The 23,704-nt window shown below is 24.7% G+C and overlaps 1 protein-coding gene and 2 long non-coding RNA genes across 3 annotated transcripts; 1 reads left to right on the top strand and 2 right to left on the bottom strand.

Annotated features, from left to right (window-relative positions):
- Positions 1-4,673: 4,673 nt before the first annotated feature.
- On the bottom strand, positions 4,674-5,725 carry LOC135121922 (uncharacterized). The gene is made up of 4 exons (XR_010279158.1): positions 5,517-5,725; positions 5,427-5,463; positions 5,017-5,365; positions 4,674-4,958 (listed from the first exon to the last, which is right to left on the bottom strand). It is a non-coding gene; the product is annotated as an uncharacterized LOC135121922 (long non-coding RNA).
- A 4,828-nt stretch (positions 5,726-10,553) lies between these two features.
- On the top strand, positions 10,554-12,471 carry LOC135121923 (uncharacterized). Its single transcript, XR_010279159.1, has 5 exons — positions 10,554-10,757; positions 10,838-10,994; positions 11,376-11,496; positions 11,776-12,071; positions 12,384-12,471. It is a non-coding gene; the product is annotated as an uncharacterized LOC135121923 (long non-coding RNA).
- A 100-nt stretch (positions 12,472-12,571) lies between these two features.
- Positions 12,572-23,418, bottom strand: LOC135121921 (ras GTPase-activating protein 1-like). The gene is made up of 8 exons (XM_064046202.1): positions 23,374-23,418; positions 22,946-23,047; positions 21,216-21,269; positions 21,059-21,150; positions 17,575-17,629; positions 17,453-17,510; positions 15,658-15,801; positions 12,572-12,645 (listed from the first exon to the last, which is right to left on the bottom strand). Exons 1-8 carry the CDS (start codon positions 23,410-23,412, stop codon positions 12,641-12,643), a joined length of 549 nt encoding a protein of 182 aa, XP_063902272.1. The 5' UTR covers positions 23,413-23,418; the 3' UTR covers positions 12,572-12,640.
- Between the last annotated feature and the right edge of the window lie 286 nt (positions 23,419-23,704).

Here is a 23,704-nt window from a genome sequence, read left to right as displayed (position 1 = left end):
GAATTATTTATTTTCGCAATTAGAATGACATAATTTTTCTTCAAGAAACGGCTACGGTGAAGGTAAAAAGGAAGTGGACCCCATAAACCAAGAATGCTTAAAAATCAGAGATGAATTTTATTGGGTCTCACATGGCTATAGTCACCAAGATTTTAACAGCCCAAATAGCAATGGCCACAGGCTCGAAAACGCTTCCTACGATATAATCTACGAAGATATTAGAAAAAATAAGGAATTTGCTAAAAAAGTTTTGTATCGGACTTCATCTTTGGAAGAGTTTGAAGAAGCCGACTCGTTTTCTCATCGCTCTCTTGTTACTCCAAAGATTACTGGCTTGGAAAATGAGAAGGCTGTTGAAGCGATGGCTGATAATAATATTAAGTTTGTGGTTGGTGATAATTCTCGCAAGGAACTGCTTAATAAAAATAGATTTCTTTCCGCTCGCACTAATAAAGATGCTTATGGGCGCTGGATTTATATAATTCCAAGAAACCCCACTCGGTTGTATTATGATGTTTCCACACCTCGCGAAGCTGAGAGCGAGCACAATGCAATGTATGGGCCGAACTGCCATAGGTGCGAAGGATCTTTTAGATATCATGGCAACTTAACATTCCTAGAAATCTTATGGAGGGAGAGTTATGAAGTGGTGCGAAAGTTATTAAACTATCGAATGGAACTATATATGTTTCACCAGGCAAACTTAAGATTAAATAAAGTTGATGGAAGGTCCAAAACGTATTCTCTTATATCAATGTGGGTTGATGCTGTGGTGGGTTATATTACAAAGTATACAGAAATGCCCGTGTTGACTTGCAAACTAGATGACTTGGGGAAACTTTACTTGGAAAGAGAAGAAAGAGATAGTTGTGGAATTAAAATTTTTGTAATGCATAACGACCAACATGAACCAGAAAAACTTAGAGTTACTAGTACTGAGCAGTGCGTAGTAAAAATTACAAAATCAACTGGTAATACTTTTGCGCTTGTATTTTATATATCACCTACAATCTCAATAACTTTTTTTGTTAACTTTTATTAATATATCTACACTAAAAGGCGCTACAAAGCTAATTTCAAGGAGCCTAGCAATTACTAATGTGGAACAATATGGACCTGATACGACTTATGACATCGATATGAAAAAAGCTAGATTTAGAGGCAATAGATATGAAGTTGTTCTTGAGCTAGTAAACGGGAAGGTAAGAACACCTGGCCATGCTTTGACGAGTAATAAAGGAGGCCGGCCTTAATAAAAGCAAAACCTTTCTGGAGAGCACTGCTCTTTATTTATATTAATAAAAAGTTGTAAAAAGATTTTTATTAAATTAATTTGTGACATATATATTTTACTAAAATTAGCTTACATAAAAAATTATTATTTGCTTACTGTATATAAATATCTGTAGATTATAGTATAGTATTAACTAAAGTAACTTTTTTAAGCATTCGCTTTAATATTTGGTAAATAAAAATTGTATTTCTAAAAATCTCTTTAGTTTTTAGGGCCGGCCATTTTTAATTTTTATAATTGTATAACTAATAAATAATATAAGGATTTCAACTCATTGGACCACATTATTGAACAAACTTTTATTAATTTTGATAATAAACTACACGAAATCATTAAAGAAAAATACAATTTCATTAATGAGTTTGAGGAAAAATATAAGGTCCCATACTGCTATAGTCAGGACACCGAGGAGGATATTTCTAGTTTTACGGAATATTTTGATGAAGTTTCTTCTCAGGAAAAGTTGGCTCCCGCTAAGTCAACTTCAATTTATAATAACGTTACTGAAGAATTGAAAAAGTTGAAAACATTTCTTGAACAAGAAATTGTTCAGCATTTTAATAACGGAGCTAAAATAACTAAAGCACAAAAGGAAAAAATAGATTCTGAGATTACTAAAGCCCGTGAGCAATATAATACATGGGCTACGAACTATATACTTGCACAACAAGACAAACTCTTGAATAAGACCGTAGAATTGATGCAGCAGGAGGACTGTATAACATTTTCTACTACTGATAAGGTTTTTTTTTATAACATAAAACGAAATAAAGTAATGATGGATAATAATTGGAACTTTAGGTTAACTCTGCAAAGAAATTGGTTATAAAGTCCATTGAAGAAACTTATAAGGGAGCTAAACAGGATCTTAGAGAAAGTTTTAAGCCTATTGAAAAATTTTTAGAAGAAAATTTTAATAGGTGTGGTTCGAAAAGTACCCAAGAGGAAGTAAACAGGATTTATAAAAAGTTTGATCTACTGACTATGCCTGCTGAAAATCGCAATTCAACCGAAATTTCTTACTATAAGCGAATGCCTAAATTCTATGCTGACACAAAAAAGAAACTTGAACGCTATGTTAGGCATAACTTTATAAATGATTCTTATGGAAACACTTCTTTATCAAATCTTATTCGAAATCGAATAATTGCTACTATTGACGATAACGAAGAATGGGCTTCTGACTATAGTAAACACATATACCAAAGAATTAATGATTTGGCGCAGAAACTCAAAAATCCGCATTGTATACCAGATATTTTACCAGAAAAAGTATTATTATTACATAATTGTTTATGTAAATTAATTATGCTAATTTTTAATAGAAGTTCAGGTCTTTGAGGCTTTTTATTAATAACGCCACGGATAAAGTGGGAGCCCAACTTAGAGAAATGTTTGAAAGACAATTGCTGTATATCAACGATATCCTTAAGAAAGGAGAACATCTATTCTGCATGGATCCTAAACATGAAAAAGAATTTTCGCTTGTCGCTAGCAAATTTAAAAAAGACTTCGATCCTGAAGATTTTAATGGTAAGTTTTTTTCGGCTTTTGAAAAAAATGTTAAAGACAAGTATGAAAGTTTGGAAAGAAAGTTAAGAAATTTATTTTGGAGAACGATGAATAAGAGAGATCAAGAAACTTTAGTTTATTATTTAAATGAGAAAATCGAAAGCGATACTGAATCGACCTTAAATTGGGCCCGCTGGTTAGTAACAGCAAAGAAAAATAGTTTGGAACAGCTAAAAGATAAACTTGAACAGCAGTCTTGTGACGTCCATCTGCATGAAAGCGTAAAAATATATTTTTTTACAATATACTTTTTATAATTATTATATGAAAAATAATTTATAAATTTTTTAATACTTCTAAACATTAATTTTATAACTAATTACTATATATTAGCTTCAAAATTCTAATGAAGATATTACCAGTCCGATTAAGAAAACCGTCGAGAAACTAAAAAAGAATTTAAAAAACCAACTGAAATTTATTTATTCCTTTCTTGATAAGTACAAGGCCCAAAAATGTTACGATAAAAATGTGCAAAAAGAAATTGATAAAGTTTCGGAGCAATTTCATGCAGTAACTCTTCCTGCAGCTGACGCACGGAGGGGCTCTCCTTCTTACTATAAAGAAATGGAGGATACATTTCGCAAATTGTTGGATCGGCTGGAAAGAACTTATTATTTGAATAAAGGTGATAGCATGCCACTTCCAATGAAAATTCAGCTAGAAACTGAAGTTAAGAATGCAATAAGCTCCAACGAGGATTGGGCTTCTGACTATAGCGAAACTGCTTATAAAAAGTTTCAAGACTTAGAGAAGCAACTTACTAGCCTATCCCTTTGTTAATAGTGTACATAAACCGTGAGTAATAAAATAAACTGTTCTTTGCGACAATAAAATTTTCATCAATTGGATATTAAGTATAGGATAAAAGCGTGCGTGTCTTATTTAGTATTAATTAAAAATGGAGTTGTACTCCGAAGTTACAATTTCGAAGACTCGGGCTCGCGTACTAACACAAGTTTATCCACCATCCAGTAAAGGATAATTTTTATATAGAATAAAATTATATACTTTAAGTAGCATCTAATCATGCGGGCGGCATTCCGCTTCCGCCGTAATACGAGTAAGTAAGCTCTTCCGGTTGAAGACTATTAACGTGTGCATTCATATGTGAGTAACGGGCAATGGTATTGTTTTTAAAAACTTTTCGTCGTCGGCTGGAAGACCCTGTTCTTAGCGAAACAAGGGCTTAGGCGGCAGGTGTGTCTATGTCATGATCGACTGAATGCACAAAATACACAACCTTTGCAAATCGCCCCGAAAAAATTACTTTTGCCCCACGATAAAGGATATAGCGTTTAGGTTGCACCCTTAACCTTGATTACCACGTAAGTTTAGACTTTGTGATGACCCATAAATATTTTCCCTTAGGACTCCACAGAATTCCTGTGTGGTTGAGGGTTATCAAACAATCAAGAAAGAAAGTAAGCAATTAGTCACAAGCAAAAACACAATTTTTGCGTTTGCAAATAAGAAACCCTAAAGATATATATTTGCGTAACACTTAGGGGAGAGAACTGAAAGTATACGCGATTGGATTTGACTAAGCTACTGAAAAACTATAAAATATATTGTTTTAACTAAAAAAAAAATTGTATGATATTATTTACATCGTAAGATCTTATCTGACTATACCTACTTCTGCAAAATGAAGCGCAAAAACTACGCAGCACAAAACTTCTGTTCATAAAACTGTCCATTTTTTTTCTATGACTATTCGTAATAAATATTAATATATATTTTTTTTTAGTCATTTCATTTATTGATCAAAAGCGTAGCCAGCGCAGTGCGTTTCTTTGTTATGAAAAGCGTCATGATTTTTTTTTGCGTTGACAGACAGGTCTTAATGACGGCACCAGCGGACAACTCGTCGAGATAAAGCTATAGAAGTTAAGTAACATTACAATGACTTTAACGACAAATAAATGTCCGGCTCGCGTATGCGGATTGTGGCTGGACGAGGCAGAAGGGAGCCTTGCTAGACTTCCGCTGCAAGACGACTGGATTACCAAGGTATGCACAACTTGCGTAAGGACATTATGCCGTACACGTTAAGTAGCCTTCTCAACGTCGGGAAAGACAGAGACAGTGGCTTTTATAATAAAAGAATCGGATCAATTACTCGGTCAGACAAAGAATTAATTAGATACTTGAATGTCCTTTCCGAAATTTACATTGTAACTTTTATAAAATTTATAAGATTAAATATAACTGCTTCAGCCACGTTATCTACTGCCGGCAAAAACTGATGGGCATGTACTTGCGAGGCTCAGACGCCAGTTTCGGTGTCGTTAAAAACAAAAACGAATAAGTCGAAGGACATCACCGAGTTTATGGTTCAGCACAGATAATCCATAGCTACTTCAGGAATTTTGTTTGAACATCTACTTAGTACTGTCCTAACGCCTTTCCGCCGCGGTGGCACTTGAAAGTGCTATTTTTTTTATCTGTGGTAGACAGTACTAGGATATCCGCTGTAATAGCCGAGAAATGATTTATCTGAATAAGGATGTTACAGACATTTAAGGAGGTAGGCGGCGAACGCTAGGCAACAAGATACTTAAAAAGTTTCGCTTTCACTTCATCCCTTTCAACTACTGCATTGACGTTTTAATGGTGGTCGTGGTGCATGCTTACAAAAATGGCTCACCTGAAAAGCATTTCCAGAAGGAGTCGCAACCGTTGTCACTTGTCTGCAACGCTTTGCTCAGTTTGTTATTTCATTAAACTTTAAGTCAATAGCTTTATTTAATATGTAGGAATGTACGTACGGTTTAGCGCCGATTTCTCTTCAACGCGTTGAGAGGCCATAGGAAGCGCCGACGCTTGAATTAGTATCTCTGGCTTCTCAGGCAAACAGTTAGGTCGGTGCGTAACTTTACAATTAGTTGTTGCATAGGTATGAGCTTTTGTCAAGCACGCTAAAAGTCGGCAACAGCGTAGTTTGGTAAAGCGGGGGTTTGTAGTGGTGCTAGGAAGGCGGGAGTCTCTTCCCGTGCAATTTTGTAATTTGGTTTCAATTTGTATAAGACCGGCAGAGTACCCTTAAAGCTTCCTCTTAGTATTTTTCACTTCTTATTATGAAATTTAAATTATACAAAAAATATCCTTAAAGGATTGTTATAATATGACTCCGGGCAAAGTTTAATGAGGGACTGATTGAAGAACTAACCTTAGAAGAATTTTTTTTAATATACTGGGTAGCTAAATTTATAATAGTTCTAAAAGCCTGTATCCCTTTTATCTAATCTTCTGAAATTTATTAATTACTACTTTATTAACTTCAGTTTTCCAAATACGAAATACAATTTTTATTTAGACTATTTATAAAAGCGCAAATACAGGTTCAAAACTATGCGATATCATAAGAGGTGAGAGTAATATAGATATAATACATTTATATAATAAAAAATTACATAATAGAGTATAAAAGTATAAAATGATAACACTAACAGGAAATTTCTGGTTTTCTGTAAAAATTACATTACTGATCGCTCCGCAAGAGTCCAACTGGTTAATTACCCGAAAAGCGGTTATCAACACATTTGAACAATACATAATACAATAATTATAAAACACAAAATACAGGAACACTGAACACACAAAAAAGCACATATACATAAAAAACAGTAATTTCCTAATTATACTATTGTTCCGAATGTAGACCAAATATTATTGTGTAGTAGTCAACGAAATATATTTGTTAATCGAAAAATTACAGAAAACCAAGGAAAAAAAAATTTTACTTTATAAATGGATATTTTGTTATTTGATAGGAACAAACAAAATTATACATATATGAACATTACTATATATTCTTTGTAAAAAGAACAAAGTACAGATCAAAACCTTTCGATAAAACCGTCTTGTTATTCAAATATACTCTTTGTATTTAACATACATATACTTTGTATATATACGTTATTTTTATGATACATAATTTTTGACACGTTATATACTCATATTTTATTCCAACAAATATTTTTACAACCATATACATTTCCATATCCACTAAATCTTTAGATACTAAATGGAGCTATAGCATGATTTCCTCGCGACTTATTAAAGCAAAAAATTCGCCTTTTGAGAGCACAGTTGTAGGACTTTTTTGGTCTTTGGTGTAGAAATCCTTGAGAAGCATACTATAATTATAAGCAAGCAAAAATGGTTTTTTTTCTCCCGCCATGAAGGTTGTATGCATTTATTGTAATGCTGGAATGGAGAGTTGTTGTATAGCCCAAATTCTTAACATTTGAATGTTTGAACCTCAGTCCTCATAATTTTAAAATGACTAGTTGCGGTATATATATATACTAGGAAGTAACACTATTCTTAAGGGTACTAAATATAGAAACCAAGCAAGCACGAACATTATCATGGTTACTTAATCAAAAAGTACTGCAATCTCAAGTACAATTCGATATATTTTAGTTTAATTTACCTCAGTAAGGGCTCATGAAGGAACAATGGTGTCATAGTCATCATTCATTCTGCAGGCTAGACGTCCGAAAATTTAGGCTGTGCTTACAGGTTAGTAAGGGCCTGTGCGAAGAGAATTCGGCCGGGTTGACAAGCTATGATTTATATAGATATGAGAATAGCTAACACCAGAAGGAAATGCCTAGTATACAGCGTAATCATCGAAACTTTAAAAACCGTTTTCAAGGTCTAAAGATAGCATATTGACCATCTAGTGGTACCAACCGCTAACTAAGCCTCTAGGACACGGAAAATAGCAGTGTTCATAAGCTTCCGCTTCAACTGCATTTTACATTTTAAGACCATATCTTTCCGTACATGGATGCTTCACTCAAAACTTTCCTCAGTACGTGCTAACACTCAGTCCTATTATTCTGAATAATTAAGACGACATAGGAGAGCAGCATTAGCTCTAGATCAAAGGCCATTGTTAGTCATAGAGGGCGACATGGCCAGAAAAAGTAGAATTTGCATCTAGCATGCGTTCCATCTACGAATGGTACCTTTTTGCTCAGCTTATATATTGCTATCGGCGAATTGAGAGTGAGTAATAACCGCAGCGGCAGACGCGCATATATAGGGCCGAGCTTTTCAGCCGCTTTACGATAGTAACCTAGCAACAATGATGAATCGTTACTTTACTAAAACGTATACCATGCTAGAACGTACCGCGGAAATTTTGAGCCAAATAGCATTCCACGCACTCCAAGAAGCACCTACACAGCTGAGGGGAAAACCCTAAATTTAAATCATGACATTAGCAAAGATCGCTTTGGTCGCTTTGGTAACAGCGCTAGCAAGGAAGTCTAACATATGTATTTCGCAATATAGTATATTAGTATAAGAGATATGCGTTTACTTGGGGGGTCGTTAGAGGACCCTCTACTACTAACGAAGCTTACATGATTTTGAGCTAATGGTGTCCTCTAATGGCCATTGTAGTTAATAACCAACCTTTACTTTGTGACTTTGATCCCTACTTAACAAGCCTCTAGGCTTCAGCTACTATGTTCTCCTGTCTTTATCTGAGTAAACCTAGATATCGAAAATATGCTTTAAACTGGCAAAAAAGTACATGGTAGAGGCTTTAGCTTAAAAGTAGGTTCTATCTTACCTGTATTATAAGTGCTAGCTCATCGTCTCTGCTAGGCTAAAAGTTAAATGGTGTTAGATCCAGAGTGGTGAGTTCTGCCGCAGTGTGTTATTTTCGAGCTTGCGCATATGAAACTGAGCAATGCCTGCCGATGTTAGCTATTTTTCTATCTAAATGTGGCAGAGCTTTTACAACTAACTAACTAACTAAAATTGGTTGAATTAGCCAAGTTATGCCATACTCTATCTCATTTAGCCAATAAGTGTGTCTGAAAGCTCTCGAGGCAAGAATAGTATAATAAACATGAGTAAAATACTATTGCACCGTTTCCTGTCCATTAGCAGTTTATTTTTATTGATTATAATTAGAATATAGTGCTTTTTAAGAGGAAGTTGGTGGTTTACTCTGCTAGTGTGTTATAGTACTAGAATGTGATAACTGTAAGAGGTTTCTATATAATGGCACTCTTACAAATATTTTTATAACCCAATATACATAAATACTCGCGCGGCTCCAATTAAGACATCATAGGCTCTCTTCTCACTATGTCGTTTAAATATATTCTTACGCTATAAGAGTGAGAGCCGGTACTTTATTAGGAATATCCTAAAACTCTTGAATTCAAATCGTTCGCGAAGGCAGCAGTTTAGAATCAGCATTAACCGGCAGTACGCCAACCATTAGCGGTTGTGGCGTGGTTTTTATTAACAGAGATTCCTAAATAAGGAAAAGCACTACCCTCCTGGCTTCTCTTTTGATCTTCAATAGTTCTAAAATTTCAAGGCTGCCCCAAGGGAAGCACCCAGCCTGTCGTGGTGGTTGCATGTTACAATTAAATAAAATTTTTCAATAAATTGGCAACTAGAAAAGGAAATAACGCTTACTTAAAATAGCGGATCGTGCTGTATAGTATTTTTGCGTATCTTTTGCAATCCAAGCAGGTTAGTCCTTCACGTTTTTTTTTAAGTATGTAAGAGAGTGACCCTTACCATCAATTAAAAAAATAGTAAAAAGCATAACAAAGTTTATTATTTAGGGCTACAAGTCTACTTTAACCAGAGGCTTCATCCTTTGGTATTGGCGCAAGCTAATTCAGTAAAAACTTTATCTTGCCTTCTCTTTCAGTGTTATGTTAGATGCGCTATAGTTAATCACTATAATGCACCCGCACTAGAACTAGAAAAAACATTTCAACAGAGAGTAATAATAGTTTTAACCCAAAAATAATTTCTAAGGTTTTCATGGTTTTAACTCAAAAAAAATTGTTTTTAGTTTCACTTTGTTATTGGAATATTGCTCAATATTTGCTAGAAGGTAATGTTTTATCTGAATTACGTAGTGGCAAAGGCTAAAGCGGTACCCAATGTCAAATATTTCTTAACAAGTTAAGAAGCGGACGGCTCCTTAAAGATGCAGAAAACCATTAAGATATTGAGCCCTAACATTTAACGCTGCTGTGCAGCAAAAGCAAGCAACAGGAAAACGGTGCTATGTATTGTGTATACATCGACGTCGATACGCCTGCCGCTTGCACTAGTATACTCGCTTTAAAAAACTGTGAGACGGCTGACCTACACCCCCGCCTTTAAAAGAAGCTTTTAATAAACGTTCTACCACGTGATATATTTTTTAATTTAACACATATAGCCGATCCCTATTATGCGAGCACGTTGCATTCTTAAACTTTGTACTTTTATGTATATATATTTTACAAATTTACTTTGTAAAATAAAATTTTTTTTTTTATAAAATTAATATATTACATATTACTAGCTTTAGCTCTATATTTCTCCTTATATTTTGGTGCACTTAATAACAACGGCGCTATACTTTGTAAGAAACGTCTTTTTGTACGGCCACCTCCTGCCGGAGCTTTTGTTAATTGTCTTCTTACTCACTGTATAACAAAGTTTCACGAACATTTCGAACCTTCAGGATATCAAGAAGAATATTTCGGAATAATAGGATAACTGTAAAAAAAAATTTATATTTCTACCTGTTAAATTACAATACAATACTCTTGCCCTCTCCATATAGACAGGTAAGCCACGTCTGGTGCTTTCTAGGAGGCGAGCTTTTTCTATGAATAAGAGACGGGTGCTGCGGGCACAGATTGTTTTTTTGCTGTAGAGTTGCCCTTTTACTTGATAAGTAGAAATAAGAAAAAAGGGAGCGAGCTTTCACAACTGAAAAACCTCAATAACAAACAAGGACTCAACCTATGGTACATCCGCAGAAGACTATTTCCGTTCAGAAACAAGTAAAAGTTAAATAATTAAAACATTGGGAAAAGCCATCTTTAGTAAAGCATTTACTAACGTAAAAACCTTTTATAACTATTTGTGTAGAATTCCTTTTACACTTAAGTTTTTTTTCTAAAGTTTAAAGCTATTTATTAGCGTTTCTATGAGTTTCATTAAGTATTTCCAACCCTTTGTTTCGCCTTCTTCTTATCCTATCCTCGTTGCTGGCTGTCCAAAACTCCGTCAAACTTGTAAAGATGTTGACATCAGTCGAGTTAAAACCATCGAATTTCAAAATTTAATTTCCAAAATGGTCAGTTAACTTTTCAGTAGTTTATTTTTTTCGAAGTTTAAGTTTCTATTTCATTTAGTTTATTAAATTTTTTTTACAATGTTTTGGTCGTAATCCTAGTCAGCGTAGCTTTACTTAAACAACATATTGCTTGTACTATTATATTTTAATTAATTTTATATAATTTAGTTAGTTCTTTTGAACTATTATTTGTTTCTGCAAATTATAAAAGAATTACTTCAGTATATGTAGAATTACAATGGGGGAAAAATAACTTATACAAAGAAATTTAAACTTATACTATAAAACTATTTTATTAATAGTTAACATTAAATATAAAAATTTGGATATATAAAATTTGTCAACATTTATAAAAAACTTCAAATATTAAATTTTACGTAGGTGCACACTTTGAGAAAACACAAAGCTTGCGGGCTATCCGCTCCTCAAATCGGTTTAAATATAAATTTGTTTGTAATGGAAATTCAAAGTAATTTATTTCATGGGAAAAGTCGTTATTATGGTTTTAATTTTAAATGATATTATCGCAAATATAAATTTATTCTACTTTTCTACTCCCGATTTGATTTCTAAGAAAAGAAATAAATTATTCTTATTAAACTTTTTGTATTTATTTATGAAAAAACAAATAAATTATGCAACTCTGACAGAATATATGAAAAACTTAATAATTAATATGCTTTTTGCTTTAATTTATGAGACAACCAAAAATTTTTTGATATTAGTTAAAATTTTAGAAAACAATATAATTATTTTTAATTTTTATGGTTATGCCAAATAGAAAACATTCCAACGACTATATGCATCAACGCCACACTAGATCCCATTTTAAACACTTTTTCTAACAAAACTATAGAAAAGGAAATTCTCAATAATAAAATTAAAGATTTTTTAAATAATAATCATCTTGAGATCTCTCTTGATTCTAATTATTGCCTGCGGCGGGAGATGTGCTTGAGTTTGCCGAACTGCTCCGCCGTCGTTCCTCGCTATAATAAAGTTTTACTAAAATATACAGATGAAGATTTGAATGCTCGTGAATGGAAGGCCAGCGGCTTAACTGCTCGAATAATTCAAGTAATTTTTTTAATTTTTAATATTTTTTTAATAAAAATCCCATAAAAATAAATTTATAATTTTTCATGTAAAGCCCAAATCGAAATTTTTTTTTAAATAAATCCCATTCGACATGAAATTGTGAATTATTTTACATATTTCTCATGTTGACTTAAAATTTTTTAATCTGAAACCAATTTTCAATTTTTTTCAAATTTATTTTTATATAATTCCCAATTCTAATTAAATGTTTTTTACATAAATTCCAATCTGATTTATATTTTTATAAAAAAATTTTTTGTTTACTTTTTTTAAAAAAAAATATTTTTTTAGCATGAATACGATCATCTCAAAGGAAAACTTTTTATAGACAAAATGTGCTCTACAACTTTTGCTTTTGATTCCGAAATTGAAAACCGTTTTTATTGAGAAATTTTAAATTTATTAAAAGTTTTTGTCTCGTTTATAAATAATTTTGAAATTGATTTTCAAAAATTAGCAGAAAATCTTTATTACTTTTTACATTTATCAGCGAGAAACTTTTCATTTTCGTAGTTAATGTTCATTCTAAATTAATTAACGGCCTGGCTTTAATCTATAACGAAGAAAATATATTGAATTTAAATTTTAAGGCAAAAAAATAAGTTTAAAAATTTAAAACCGAAATTAAATGTATTATTTTTTATAAATTATTCTTTTTTTACTTCAATAATTTTTTAAAGTTAGTAAAGTTCACTCGCGTAACTGAATTATAATATTTCTTTTTAAAATGCTTGAATAAAATTTAAAATGAATTTAAAAAAATTACTGTTAAATATTATGTAAAAATTAGAATTACTTAATAAAAGTTTGAAATTTGGGTATTACTTTTTTTTCGATTTTAAACTTATAAATCTTGTAAGTGAATCAGTTTGTAATTACTTTTTATAGTGAAATTAAATTATATTTTCTAATTAAATTGCTAATGATGCTTTTTTAACGATTTCTATAAATTTTTAAAAAAATAATTGAAAAATTTAAAAGTACTTTCAACTATGAATTCTCTCTTGCATTCAAAATCTTTAACTTTTTGTAGTAAATTATTTTAAAATTAATAATATAAAAGATTAAGAAACTAATTTTATTAAAAAAAATTAGGAATTATAGTTGTAAAAATTAATAATATAAAATATAGTTACAAACAATTTAAATTATTATTTATAAAATAAATTTTAGTTAACTTTTCCTTATTTTTTTAAAAGTTTATAATCAAAAGATTGAAAAGCTGGTTTATTTAAAAAAATTTAGCCAACGTAGGAGTAACACCTTAAACACTTCCATAAATTTCAAAGTGAAGCAAATTTACAAAGTAAATTATTATTTTAAAACTAATTTTTAGTAAAACCCCTTTCTTGTTTTGAAAGAAACTAATAACTAAAAAAAAAACCAAAAACAAATATAAATAGAGCAATTACGATAAAATTAATAAAAATGTTTCTATTAATCTAAAAGGGAAGTAAATCTACAAAAAATTAAAATTGTAGTCTCCAAGTTAAAATTAAGTTATTTTTTTCTTCTAGTATTTACTACATTTTAATAAAAGTTTTTTTAAAATCGTTAAAAAAAATGCTTTTCCGTGTATTAAAAACTTATATTATTAAAAAATCTACTTATTTTTCTAATTGTGTAAATTAGTAAAAATAATTAATTTAGAAAAGCTTTTAAAATAATTGAATAAATTAAATTTTAAGATTTTTAATTTTAAGAAAAAATTAAATTCAGGTTAAATATAAAACTCACTATTTTTTATGAGTATTAACAATTTTAAAGTTACGATTATACTAGTTAGTAGTATATATATATAACTTCGCTCTTTATTATAAATATACTGCGAATTAATAAGTTTTTTAAAAAATTAAAAATATTATTATAAAAAATTTGCAAAACTCGTTTATTATTTTTTATATTTATGAACCAGTAAAGGTTTAAAAAAATAAAATTTATTTTTAAATTATAAACTCGTTAGTTCTTTTTTATAGTTTATGAATCAGTAAAGATTTCTCAAATAATTTTTTTTCTTAATATAATTTAAAAAAACCCATTATTAATTTTTATTTTATGAATCTGTAAAGACTTATAATATTAATTTTTCTTTATTTTTTGAATTAGTAAAGACAAAAAAAAAAGCTATTTTTTATATTTTAGTAATCAGAAAAGAATTTTACAATAATAAGTATTAAATAAATTTTAATACTCGTCAATTATTTATTATATTTTTTGAATCAGTAAAGATTTTTAAATAAAAGATATTTAATTATTTTTTTTATTAACCAAGATTTTTAAAACTATATATCTTCTAAAAAATGTTTATTTTATATTTATTAATAAAATCAACTTTTTATAATAAAGAAAATTTAAAGAAAAAAAATTAAAGAAAACTATAAAGTTTAGTAATAAGTAAAAATATTTTATAAAAATATAATAAAGTATATATTTAATAAAAATAACTGTAATATGAAAAATTTTGCTAAAGAAAGAAAAATAATTTTAAAAGTTCTTAAAAAGTAAAAATTATTTTAAAATTATAATTTATATAGCGTCAACTTTAAACAATCTCGGAAATTTAAGGAAAAAAATTGAAAAAAAAATTAATAAAAATAAATTTTATTTAAAGAATTTATAATAAAATCAATTTTTTTATAATCATTTAAAAAAATTTAAGAAATAAGAAAATTGAAGAAAAAAAAACTTCTACTTTTATAATTATAATAAAATTTACGTTGACAAGCAAAATTTGGAAAAGTAAAATTTTATAAAAAAACTTTTACTTTCAAATTTTATAATAAAATAAATTTTTAAAAGAATTAAAAAAAACAAAAACTCTCTTATTTTTAATTAAATTAACTTTTATTATTCCATTCTAATATATATATATATATATAATAATAATTTAAATAAACTTTGAATTATATAACATTAAACTTTTTGGAATTAAATAAATTTAAAGAAATTCTAGGGATTAAGAAAAAAATAGAAACTTTTTTTATAATGAAATATATTCTTCTTAAAAAAAATCAATATAAAAATTAATATAAAAAAAGAAAATCTAAAATTTTAGTTAAATTTCATAACAAATTTATCTTTCAAGAATTACAATGAAAAACTAAGAATCGAAAAAAAAAATTTTTTTTAAATTTTTTTACTGAACTTTTTTTTTTTTTCTTTTAAGTTTTATAACAAAACTAATTGTTTAATATTTTGAAAATATTATTTAAACATATATTTTGAATTTTTAACAAGTTCAAATTTATATACTCGCCTTTTAAGAAAATTAAAAGATTTTAGCAAAAAGTAAAAAAGAAATTAAATTTTATAATAAAATAAAATTAACTTTTTATATTCAATTAAAAAATAGTAAAATAACAATTTTTAATTTAAATTTTTTAACAAATCAAACTTTCAACAATTACGATGAAGAGAATTAAAGAAACAAAAAAGTTTAAGAAAATTTTTTCTATAACAAAATCAACTTTTCATATTCGCATTTAAAGAAATTTAAAAAAAAAAAAAAAAAAAGACCTTATTTTTAAACAAAATCGACTTTACAAAAAAATATAAAATCTTTTACCGTAAATTTTTTCAAGAACACTGAAAATATCGCTCAACGGCCCCTTCAAGGCAGGAATTTTTCTAACCATATTGCTTGCATAGACTCTTTCGCGTGCTTGATAGAAAACCCGGGAAAGTTTGGAAAGGTGTTTTGCAAAAGTTTCTTTCATTTTTAAAAATATTACGGAAATTTATATAAATTATTTTAATAATGAATTTTATTATAATAAGACAATATCAAAATAATACTAATAGTTTCGTAAATATATTTAAAGAGATAAAGGTTATAATAATTTTAATAATAATAATAATAATAATAAAATTAATAAAGATATAAAGCCTAAAGTAAATATCTTGGACGAATTTTAGTTTTTTATCATTAAAAAAAGTTAAGAAATATTGAATATATAATAATAATAGTTATGAAAATAAATAAGAAAGTAATAATCGTGAGTATACTATAAAATTCAAAACTTATTTTTGTTAGTATAATAAAAAAAAGTTAGTAACAATTAAAATGTAATAGTAATACAAAAAAGTAATAAATATATAAAAACATAATAAAAAGTGAATAGCAGAAATATTAAATCATAAAAAAATTTTATAATCAAAACGGTATTTTTTAAATATAATAAAAAAAATTAATTACACTGAAAAAAAGGATAAAGTGCTAATATGATAATATAATAAAAATGAATATCAGAAGGTTAAAACTTTAAATAAATTTTATATAAAAAATATTTTTCATTAATATAGTAAAAAAGTTAATAAGAATTAAAAGTATGATAATAAAAATACTAAAAATGTACTAACTATAAAAATAAAAATAGTAAAATAAAAAAATATCAAAAAGTAAAAATCTCAAATAATTTTAATAAATATAATAAAATAGTTAATAACAAATAAAAATATAAAAAAAAAGTATTAAATAAAATAATAATAGTAATAATAATTAGAATTAATAGCAGAAATTAGTTAAATATACAACTTTTTATATATAATAAAAAAATATTTTAATATTAGTAATAAATATAATAAAAATACAGTAAAAAAAAGTAACAAATATAATAATTATTATAATATTGAAAGTTAATAGCAGAAAGTAAATAATAATTTATACTTAATAAATGTATTAAAAGATTATAACAATTAAAATATAATAATAATGAAAAAAGTAACAAAAAAGGTAATAATAATAGCAATCATAAAAATTAAAATTTATTTTCGGTTAAGTATAATAATAAAAGATTATATATAACAATTGGAAATAGTATATTAATATAATAAAAATTTAAAAGGAAATTAATAATTATAATTATAAAGTTAATTAAAATAAAAATTTCTAAGAAAAAAAATAACAAAAAGTATTGAAGCAAGTCACGTTTGTGAATTAAGAATAATAATGAACAGAAAAAAAATAAAAAGCAAACCTTTAAAAATTTAAAAAATAAGAAAACATAGAAAAAATTTTTAAGTTAAAATTTTAATATAAAGATATAAATATTAATATATATTCTGAAAAATAATAAATATATATAACGAATATGTAAACAAAAATTAATATAATAAAATAAGAAATATTGAATATTTATTATATAAAATGTATTAAAAGTAAAAAATAATATAATAAATATTTATTATAATAAAAATAAAAAATAATATTAAAGAAATAATATAAAAAAAATATTAACTTTTATATTTATAAATAAAAAAATACAAAATTTAGAAATATGAATGAAAAAATTATTTTTGGCTATATAAATTATAAAAAATGATTCGCGAATCAAAGTATTTATAAAAATAATTTAACCAACCGCCATCTTGAACGCCGACTTTCACTTTTTCAATTGTATTGCACGGACAAATGAGATTCTTTAATTATATTACACCAGCCAATGAGCTATTCGTAAATTTTTTTTAAAAAAAGGACACTTACCTCCAGCGATGGCATCTTAGTATTGCCGTGATCCGTGGAAATTCTATCAATAAAACTTTATAAAAAAATTATAATTATTATCATTACTATCTGAATTTTTAATAATAATAAATTAAAAGTTATAAATAAAAACTTTTTAGTATTTATTATATTTTACCCAAAAAGTTGTTATCATCAACAAATGAACTTTTTTAAAATAAAAAAGTTCTAAGATTATTATAAAAAACTTTTTTATTACTTTTATATAAAAAAAGTTATAATTATATATAAAATTTATATAATAAAAAAGTATAAATCTTATTCTAAATAAAACTTTTTTTATTTATTTATCACTTTTATACAGAGAAGGTTATCATCATATTAAAATTTTCTCACAATAATAAATATACTCAATGTTAATAAAAACTTCATTAGTTATTCTTTTTATACCAAAACAATTATAAATTTAAAAAAAAGTAAAACAATAATGTTACAAATAAACTTAATTTATTTTATTTTTTATATAAAAAAAGTTATTATTATTAATATTATATTATATTATATAATAAATAAGTATGACAATAATTATAAGTAAAAATTACGTGTATATATATATTTTTTTATATACAAAAATTTATTATATTGGTAATCTATTACACCCTTTAAAAAAAAATTCCTAAAGACTTCACTGGTTTTTTAAACAAATTTATTAAAAATTTAATAAATGTATATTAATTTATTATAAATAAAATTTTAAAGATTATTCGGTGACACTAAAAGTTTTTATTATTTATAAACTTTTTTATTATAAAATAGTTAATTTGTAAAAATAAAATCTTCCTTAAGTATTTAAAAATTTTACGCACAAAGTTATTATTTTGATACAATAAACTTATTTTTATTATAATAAAAAGTATAATTATGAAAAAACTTTTTATTTATATTTTTTTAAAAAAAAAGTTATTATATATATTGTTTAATAAAAAAGTATAATAATTATTATAATAAAATTTATAATTAATATTATTTTTATACAGAAAAGTATAAAAGAAAAGTATAATAATAGTTATAAATAAAATTCATAATTAATATTATTTTTTACAGAAAAAGTTATTATCATATAATTTTATTATAAAAAAAGAGTATAGATTACTTTAAATAAAATTTTTCATTTATATCACTTTTACATATTTCAAGTTATTATTATTATTATAAACAGTATAATAATTACTATATATAAAATTTTTTATTTATGTTATATGTATATATAAAAAGTAATTATCATTATTATTATAAAGCAGTATTATAATTAATATGAATACTTTTTTTTAATATTATTATATATATAAAAAGTTTTATCATTATTATTATAGAAAAGTAAAAGAAGTTCTATATAAAATTTTTAACGTGTTATTTTTTATATAAAAAGTTATTATCATCATTATTATATATTTTTTATAATAAAAAGTACAATAACCATTAAATAAAAATTATATTTTTTTAATATATAAAGTTTTTATTATAATCAAAAAAAATCATTTTTATTATTAATGCTAATAAATATAATATTTCTATTTTTATACAACTTTTTATATATAAAAATTATAATTTTCTACGAAAATTTATAATATTTGTTAAGATTTATTTACAAGAAACAATGGATTACTGATCAGTAATTACTATTAAAAACTTTTTATTAAATTTTATTTTATTTATATTTAATATATATAAAAATAAAATAACTTAAATATCAATGAAAAAAATAAAATAATATTACTAATAATAACTGAAATAAAAAAAAATGAAACATTACAATAATTTATAATACTAATAAAAATTTAATATATATTTTTTATAATAATAGTTATAATGAAATAATAATAAAATAATATAGAATATAAAATGTTATAATAATTGATAAATATTAAAAATATGCTATAAAAAATTATATTAAAAATTATAATAATAAAAATGATAGAAATAAAAAGAATTTTTATATAAAAAATAAAATATTAAAAAAGAAGTAAAAAAAATTATATAATAAAACATTATATAAATTAATTTAGAATATTAATAAAAATAAATTTTTTTATATTAAATAGTAAATATAATTAAAACTAAAATGTTAGAATATTGAAAAAAAATAAAATAATAATATTAAAATAACTTTAAGTATTAATAAAGAAAACAAAATAAATATTTTTATTAATTATAATAAAAATAAAAATGTTTAAATAAAAATATTTTTTAATAATAATTATTATAAGAAATAAATTATAATTTATGATATTAATAATAAAATAAAAAACATAAAATGTATAAATATTTCATAAGAATAATTAAATAAATAAGATAATAAAATTATAAAATAAAAAAAAATAAAATATTGATAATAAAAAATGTTGGAAATAATAAAAGAAAAATTCTTTAATATTAAAAGAATATTAAAGAAATAAAAAAAAAGTTTATTAAATAGTTTCTTATCATCTTAAATATATTTATTTGTTATAAAATTTTAAAAAAATTAAATATAATTACATCTATAAAAATATTATAAATAAAGAAATACACTCGAAAGAAAATAAAAATATCCAAACTATACAAAAGTAAGTGTGTCAAAAAAAGTTATAGGAAATATAAAAGAAGAATCCTGTTTAAGAGTTTAAAAAAGTAATAGAAGTTTATTTTATTTGCAAAATTAAAATAAAAAAAGTAAAAAATATAAATAGAATAATAAAAACTACGTAAATTATGTATAGAAAAAATTTAAAATATACGAAATTATTCAAAAACATAAAAATACATAAAAAAATGAATAGAAAAAGTATAAACTCCCGTATATATAAAAAAATAAAAAAAATTTAAAAGAAAAGTATAATACTTGAAATATTTATAAATTTAAAAGAGAAATAAATAATCCATATATACAAAATATAAAAAATACATATAAAAATACTCAAAAGAAAAACTTTTACAAAATAAATAAAAAATAAAAGAATATACAAAATATATATAAAATTTAAAGGAAATACTTTAAAATATCATAAATAATTCGGAAATATACAAATTCTTTATAACATCTTAAGAAAAATATAAACAAACTTTTTTAATAACATTGCTTTCTTATATTTTTGTTATATATATATTATTAGGGGAGGCTCACTTTTTCCTATTTATTACATTATTACATTCTATTTACTTATTATTATATATAATTTACTTATTTATTATTATCATTATTATATAAATTCCACTTTTTCCTATTATTTACACTTGAAAAAAAAATTAAATGAAATTTACTTATTAATATTTATTATTATTATATAAAGTTGCATTTTTACATTATTTAAGTTTAATGTATTTAATTATAAATATTATACATAAATTACTTTTAATATTATAAATATTCTATTAATATTAATATTAATTAGAAGTTACTTTTTACTGTTATTTTCTTACTTTTATTATAATAATTACTCAATAACAAGCAAAGTATAAAAAAAACAGTTTCATTTCTGGTATTAGCCGAGCTGCGAGGGGATTCAGAACCCCCAAATAAGCCTCCTTCAAGCCCATCGGAAGCATATTGACTATCCCCTAAATATTGGCGCCAAAAAATGACCGAGAAAATTTTTTCGAGCCCCCAAAAAATAATGTATAACCTGTAAAGTTTTGCCTATCAGCTCCAAATTCCGTGCGGCAAGTTTCAGTTTGTCCTTTAAATAAAAGAGAATAGTAAAAAGATTTTAATACAAATGATAAAAAAGAAAAGAAAATTATAATGTTGAAAACTTTTTAATAAAAATAATAAAATATCCTTTATAAAAAGTTTAAAAGAAAATATTATTTGCAGTTCTCCTTGTATTTATATCGTTTATAACGAAAAAAAATATTTTTAAAAAAATATTATAATGAAATCATAATAAAAAGGAATAATAAATAGCAATAAAGTTTATAATAATTACAATAATGATATATATTTCTTATACATCCATTTTTTATTAAACTATATTTTTTTATTAAACTAATTTCATTACTTTTTGTTACTTAAAAAAAAATTTATATAAAGCCGCTTGAGAATTTCTTTTGACTTCATATCGAAAAAAAAGATATAAATTCACGATACTAAAGTAAAACGTAATAAATAGAATAATAATAATAAATATATATATTTATGTATAGTAAACAATGAACTAATAAATTAATTATTTAGAAAAAAAAGAAAATATTTTTAAAAATAAAAACTTTTATATTGAAATATAAGTATATCGAAAAAAAAAGTTAAGTAATAAATAGAAATGAAAAAAATGTAAAATAATAATAGAGAAAAGAATAAATGAAACAGTAAAATATAACCGTAATAAAAAGTTGTAAAGAATAATAAAAACAGTACGATAATAATAAGGGAAGAATATAAAAAAAGGAAAAAACTAGTAAAATAGTAAAATAATAGTTAAAAAATCTTCTAAACAAAAAATTAGTATAATAATAAAAGAATATTAAAAAATTACTAAAATAGTAGTAACTGGAAAAATTTTGGAATTTTTATTCAAGTTCGAGCTTAAAGTTACTTATTTTTTATTTATTTATATATTTATTAATTATTATTTTGGTTTATATTACAAAAGCGTTCAAGTGCTGATAACGGGTTAGGCTATTGGTTCACAAGTGCGAATATCCAATAAGAAAGCTTATAATTAATTCCTGTTTTGTTTTCTTTAAATTTCTAGTGCACTTCTAATAATTTTACTTAATTATTTTCAAAAAAAAACCCCGAAAATGCTTACAAGGGTCACATCTTTGGCTCAAAGGTGTAAAAAACTACCAGTCATTAATTTTAAATTATTTCTTAAATTTATAAAGCTTTTGTTTCTTATAATTTTAACGCGGTAGTAATAGAGTACTTTTATTTTTTAGTGAAATTTTTTTGTGAGCTACTCTTTAAAAACTGTTTTAAATAAAATTTTATTTTGAACAAAATAAATATAAAAAGTTTCAATAAATAAAAAAAACTTTGAAGCGTATAAAAAAGTTATAAAAAACTTTTTATAAACTTTTGTCAGATAAAGTACCATCAGAAAAAAGTTTTACTAATACTGATAAAAAAAATTGTTCAGAGAATAAAATTAAAAAAAAATTAATTTTATGAAAATTGAAAAAAAGTCCACATGTTTATATTTATACAAAATGCACGACTGTAAAGAAAAATTTGCTAAAAATTGTATTAAAAAATGACAAAAAATAAAGATATAATCAAAAAAAACTATTTACAAAAGAAAGCTTTTTTTTATAACTAATAATATATATATATATATAATTAATAAAGATAGAAAAAACATAAATACAATGGAAGTGGTGATAAAAGAATGACAAGCAATATAATGAAATGTACGTCTGAGATGGACAAACAAACTCCAAACTTTTTGGGGTTTAAAATGCAAGTCACTAAAAACCGGAGAAAAACAAAACTGTTCAGAAGCGAGTAGACTGCATCCTATAAAAATCCATGAGAAAAAGGTTAAGAACATAATGACAAATGGGTTAATTGGTTAGAAAAATTATATGAAAAACCAATCACATTAAATATTTACTAGATATACTTATCGATTTATTAAAAAGGAAATTGTTGACCAATTAATACTCTGCGTTTTAAATAAAAATTGTTGAAAATATATTTCATTTAAAATAGAATTTTATAATATATTGTTTAATATTTAGAATATTAATGGCTAATAGTAAGCTGTCCAATAAACACAAAAATAAAAGTCAAAGATAATATTTAAGATATTTATTAGATTGAAAAAATTGTAGAATACAAACCTTTTCGCTTGAGAACTTTTTCTCAATTTCCATTCGCATTGAGATAAATACTTTATATATTAATAATGAATTATTTTAAAGTATCAAGACACAAATATATACATAATAAAACTTCAGTAAAAATATCTAGCAAACATTAAAAAATCTAATGAATTTGATTAATAAAAAATTTTATTTATAAATTTTTTCTTTAATAGAAAAAAAACATTACGAATATTAACAAATCTTTTTATAACTATCTTTGGGTGAATAAATTCGTTCTCATGTTTTTTAAAAAAATAAATATAATTGGTCAATTGCACTAATTAAAAAATTTGTAAAAATTTTGCAT

This window comes from Zophobas morio, unplaced genomic scaffold (assembly GCF_036711695.1).
Source record: "Zophobas morio isolate AGI-343-1 ecotype UQ-CSIRO unplaced genomic scaffold, CSIRO_AGI_Zmor_V1 ptg000794l, whole genome shotgun sequence".
In the NCBI taxonomy this organism is placed as follows: domain Eukaryota; kingdom Metazoa; phylum Arthropoda; class Insecta; order Coleoptera; family Tenebrionidae; genus Zophobas; species Zophobas morio.
This window is presented reverse-complemented; position numbering and strand designations above follow the sequence as displayed.

What these genes read in the sequence shown, in the direction of transcription:
- LOC135121921 (XM_064046202.1), bottom strand. Translation starts at nt 23,412, where the DNA reads ATGCGAATGGAAATTGAGAAAAAGTTCTCAAGCGAAAAG. An exon ending in AAAAGTTCTCAAGCGAAAAG is followed by an intron (nt 23,048 to 23,373) that starts GTTTGTATTCTA and finishes GGATTTTTATAG; the next exon opens with GATGCAGTCTACTCGCTTCT. An exon ending in CTAAGATGCCATCGCTGGAG is followed by an intron (nt 17,511 to 17,574) that starts GTAAGTGTCCTT and finishes ATATAATTAAAG; the next exon opens with AATCTCATTTGTCCGTGCAA.